A 5,262-nucleotide genomic window follows, 5' to 3' on the forward strand; every position below is an offset into this window, starting at 1 on the left:
TTATTTAAATTACCTTTACAAGTAATTCCCGTGGTAAAATTGCAAAGAAAATATTTGGAAATAGAAAAATAGAATAAAAGGAAATATTAGCCGTCTTGGCTTTGGTATGTTATTTGGTAAAAATGAGTGAATAATTCTTTTACAAATCACCTTCAAAATAAGAGCGGCTGGTATTTTTCTTTATTTATCAAAATAAGTCAATTTGTTTTAAAGGTTTTTTTATAAAACAAAATTCAAAACATGAATTCCAATCCAGGCCAACAAGGTTTGGTGTAAAAAATATCGCTCATTTCAGTAAATTAGTTTTTGTAATTTAAAACATTTCATTTTAAGGTAATAAGTGTTTTAATAATAAAATAATTTATTTTATTTTCTTATATACAATAATGCTTTTTGTCTCTTGTTTACACTAAAACTAACATTTTATACAATATTTAAATTGATTTTTAGTTAAATATATTTTCAGTCTTAAGTTCTTCTTCTATTTTTAGTTTTTTACAGTTTTATAAAAGCTGGCAGATATTTATTTCATTAAATCAATCATAACATTTTTTATATAAAAAATCTAAGTGATAAGTTCGAAAACTATCGCCAACTGTTCGGTTCAATCCTTCCTTCTGATGTTGATTCATATGAATAAAACTAAAGGTACTGATTACCACTGTTTCCGTAACGATATCTTTTTTGTCAGTACTGCGCCCGATGATTGTTTTGAGCAAAACGCACCCTCTCGATGCTCCGTTCTAGCCGGAGCTCGCTGTGCGTGTCACAAAACACATAATTTATTGGTTATCCTCGACAAAGCAGCAAAAACCAAACCAAAGGGGATTCCTTTTTACGCACACAATGTGCGCCTGCCTATATCCTTGCCAATGTGCATACTCGTATATCCTCAAACACATTGGTTTTCTTTTCTAGTTTTTCAAACAAATAATAGTTCTGGTTCAAGTCCCTCTATTTCTTCGTGTGCACTGTAGCATGTCCATCTTGACTCGGAAAAAAGGGACCAATGTGAGTCCCTGGAGTAAGTTTGTATGGTATCGAAAATTTATTTCTTCTCTTTTCACTTTCATCCTCTTTTCACAAACGGAAAAAGTTTTGAGATGCCTTTTTCTCTGGTTGTATGGTTTCTTTCATCAGGCCAACTGATACATTCCAGATCCTGCTGGTATTTGGCCTGACTGCTGCTGCGCATACTGATGATGGGCATAATGAAGGTGATCCTGCTGCTGGTGCTGATGATGATGATGGTAGAGTTCATGCTGGTGCTGTTGTTGTTGCTGTTGATGTTGTTGGTGTTGTTGATGTCCGAGATGAGAAGGTACCGCAGCCGCAACCGACTGGTTTGTGGGTGGAAGCATGTTGTGCGATGAGGATTCATATCCGGCTGAGGTATTGTATTGAGACAAATAGGATGCTGTTGTTGTGGCTGGCGAAGGACCTGTATAGTAGTTCACTGCTGGACTCAGATAGTTTTGTGCTGTTGAGGAAGGTAAGGACGAAGGCATCTCCAATGGGTTTGGATATGCCATGGCGCTTCGTTGCTGTTGCTGTTCTGCTGCCGGCATGTGTGGGGGGAAGGGTAGTTGAGTTAGGGCTTCTGGGGTAGTTGCCAAGGAACGGTCCTTCTTGGACTTCATACGACGATTCTGGAACCAAATTTTGATCTGTCTTTCTGTCAGACTGAGAGAATTTGCAATGTCGATCCTGCGACGGCGGGTAATATACCGATTGAAGTGGAACTCTTTCTCAAGTTCCAAAGTCTGGTAGCGTGTGTATGTTTGGCGAGTTCTTTTTGAGTCTCTTGAATCTAAAAAAAAATATTTTATTATAAAAAACTTTTCAAAATCAAAAACGTATAACCAAAAGAAAGAGAAATGTAGAGAGATATAAAGAGAAAGAGAGAGAGAGAGAGTGATTAAAATATTAAATTACCTGCAAAACCTTCATCGCTCTGCGACCAATTGAATTCACTGCCTTCACTGACAGCTGTCAAATTTTGATGATTGATTTCATTGAAATAACTCGGTGGTGATGAAATCGCTGAACAGCTAGCATCCCCTGGCGATAGGGGTGGTGTACTTATGCCTTCAACAATGGAAGTTGTCGATGGAGAATTCAAGCCCGAGACTGAAGTGATGTTTGATAATGGCGGTGGTGGTGGTGTTGGGAATCCATCCTTGCTGGGATGATTCAGCAATTTGGCAGCATAAACATCATGGAAGTCAATTTCACTGCTCTTTGGCGACAAGATGGATGTTGAGTCGAGGTCAGGTAAGGCTGATGGAATTGCCTTTGCTTTAGCTTCTTTCTTCGAAAGCTGTTTGCGCTGTTTTTGGATCTTGAATTGGTCGTAAAATGTTTCAGGGTTGTGTTTGACCTTCTTTGCTGGGTTGCTGAGGAGAGCTCGAAGAGCACTGGGTGCCTCGGTTTCATCATCTTCGTCATCATCGTGCTTACGTTTGGAGGACTCTGGCTTGGAAGGAGCTGCTTCCACTGGTTTTGAAGTTGCGATAGTTGTATTTCCCGCTGTAACCGCACACTGACTTGGACTTGTATATTCTGCAGAGCTGCTGTAGTTTGCATAGTCAAAGTAGCTACCTTGATCTGATGGACGGTAATATTGACTGTTATAGGCTGCTGGATTCCAACTGTGAAAGTTTGACTGGTGATAGTGTTCTAGTTGTCCCGATGCGTATCCATCGTAGAATTGGGGAACCGTTTGTTGGGGAACTGTTTGTGGCTGAAGGTGCTGTTGCTGGTGGTGATACATACTGTATGAGTTTGAGTCTTGTGTATATTCCGGGTAAAAATTAGTTGCTGTTGTCATTTTTGGTTATCGAAATGAATAAAATAAAAATAAATAAATTTCCGAAACAACGAAGGAGATGAGATCACGACGAGGCTACGAAGCTGAATGATTCTCGAACTGCGTTGATCCTTCCTAATGTAGTCTTCCGCAGTGCTGGCTTTCGGGCAAAACAGTGTTTTTGGCACACGACCTCTCCGTGCATATTGTTGTTGCACAAAAACAATAAATTTCCATCCTGACAATAGATTTTGACTGCAAGTTCCCCTAGTTTTGTGTCCTTTATTATTTGCTCACGAGGACGATTCTATACGAGGGTAAAACAACACTGTACTCATATACTGATGCACAGATTCAAAGCGAGGACGCAGGAGAGGAACATACAGAAAACGAATGCAGGTCAGTGAATGTTTATTTATTGTTTTTCAGACAGCGACATTACGAAAAGGGAAATAGAAAATATCAATAGGGGTAAGAAAGTCCTGTATTATGATGGAAGTGTAATTTTTATCCCAGGAAAGAAATTTTATCCGGCAAAGACTGTACCCTCTCCTATGCTATGGCATATTCTTACCTGCGAGATTGAATTTTTATCCAGAATACACTCGCTCTTTCTCCTCTTTTTCGACTCGGCGAACGTTTAGTGTTTTGTATATGTTTAGAGATTCTGTTGTTTTGGGTAATTAAGACTTCTTGCATTGTTTGCACTTAAAGGTAAGGCATTAGACATTTCTTAAGGCCTAATTGCACCTAATCATAAATACATAAATCCTGAAAGGAAACACGCGATATTGTATTTTGTGATGCGAGAGGGGCGAGAAATGATTTTCTCTGAAACGAATCTGAAGGTCTTTACGACGACGATTATACTGGTACTATGTACGTATATTTTATTTATTTTTTCTTAAGTTAAGAATTTGCCTGCGTGTTTTTCCAGCCTTCTTCTCACTCCTACATACTGTCTTTTCGACTTGTCTTGAGAAAAAAAGTTTTATGAGCCAAAATTTCTGGGAACCTCAAAACTGCTAAAGTAGCTAAAAGTAAGTATATATGAATATTCATTTATTTTATGATATAGTTAAGCAATAAAGTTTATATGGTCCGGTAGCGCGAGTTGTTTAAGTCGATATACTGCGTGTATTTAGGTAACGTTTTTACACCGTTATTTAAATGAAGGAAGGATTTTCGTAGTGTTTTCTGTTAAACCACATATGAGTTAACCTAATCGGATTTTCTCTTCATTTTTTTTTCTTTTTGTATCGCTTACACATAAGTATTGAGTAAATATAACAGAATCAGTAAGTTTACTTAAGATTATCACATCTGTCGCAGGATAAAATTGAATGAAAATTTCAAATAAATCGTAGTGAAAAAGTCAAAAACTGTAACACACATCCTCGTTTCCCATTGTTTATCTTTCGGTTACAATATAAAGCCGTCTCAGTTTTGCCAGTCGACTGATTTGATGATCGGGCCACCCTCAATTTTTAGCCATCAAAAGAGCATATGCATCAGGGTGCGAGTTTTATCGAGAGCATCGGGGTATCAATACTTCTTATATTCTTTTAGGGGTTTCGATTTTAACGTGTGTTGGCCGTTGTCGTATTAAAATATACTCTTTTGCAAATAAACCAATAAATGAACACGTGAACTCAAAAGCCAGTGGTGGATGTGAGTAGGAATTTGTGGGATGTGCTTGGGAACTTGTTCTTTTTATACTTATAAATTATTGGATTCAACCCTTTTCGGGGAATGAGTTGAAATATTAGCAAATTGGTTTTATTGGAAAAAAAAAGAAAACAGTGTCAAGGCTTGCTAAAGAAAAAAAAAACATTAATCAACTGGTTTAATTTGTCCTTACAAAATTCGATGATTCTATACCTCTGACATAGTGTGATGTCTTATGTGATATTTTTCTAAGCTTTGGAACATTTTAATTGTACTAAACTTATTTAAACAACATTATTTAACACATATTAAAATTTAGTAAAAACGAAACACTAACTTTTTTAAAGTTTGTACTTCAGCTCTTTTGTTTATTTTTGATGGATTTTTATAAGACTCTTGAAATAGTATAAATCATCACTTTCATTCAGTGTCAACTAACAAAATAAAAAAAGAACATGCCCAACTTCCGTTTGTTAGCAAAAATAAACATTTTTTGCACCAACAAAAAGAATTATGATTTCGTTAAATAGACTGCTTAGGTTATAATATCACTTTCAAACGTCAACCCCCTGCGCACCCTAACCAGAAAAAGAGCAAAATTCTTTCAAAAAAGCCATAAATCTCAAGTAAAATGCAACCCCCTTCACATGTGCAAAATCTGACTCTATTATATTGTTAAAATATAGGTAGATGCATCCGCAGCCGCATGCATGCATGTTTAGCATCGATATCCCTTATACATACATTTGGCCCCCTTTCTAACACAAGGCCTACGAAAAAGATAT

The 5,262-nt window shown here is 36.9% G+C and overlaps 1 protein-coding gene across 1 annotated transcript; it reads right to left on the minus strand.

Moving 5' to 3' along the window:
• Positions 1-520: 520 nt before the first annotated feature.
• LOC129940390 (segmentation protein fushi tarazu) lies at positions 521-2,839 on the minus strand. Its single transcript, XM_056048705.1, has 2 exons — positions 1,936-2,839; positions 521-1,810 (listed from the first exon to the last, which is right to left on the minus strand). Exons 1-2 carry the CDS (start codon positions 2,828-2,830, stop codon positions 1,137-1,139), a joined length of 1,569 nt encoding a protein of 522 aa, XP_055904680.1. The 5' UTR covers positions 2,831-2,839; the 3' UTR covers positions 521-1,136.
• Between the last annotated feature and the right edge of the window lie 2,423 nt (positions 2,840-5,262).

Source organism: Eupeodes corollae, chromosome 1, assembly GCF_945859685.1.
Source record: "Eupeodes corollae chromosome 1, idEupCoro1.1, whole genome shotgun sequence".
Classification (NCBI taxonomy): domain Eukaryota; kingdom Metazoa; phylum Arthropoda; class Insecta; order Diptera; family Syrphidae; genus Eupeodes; species Eupeodes corollae.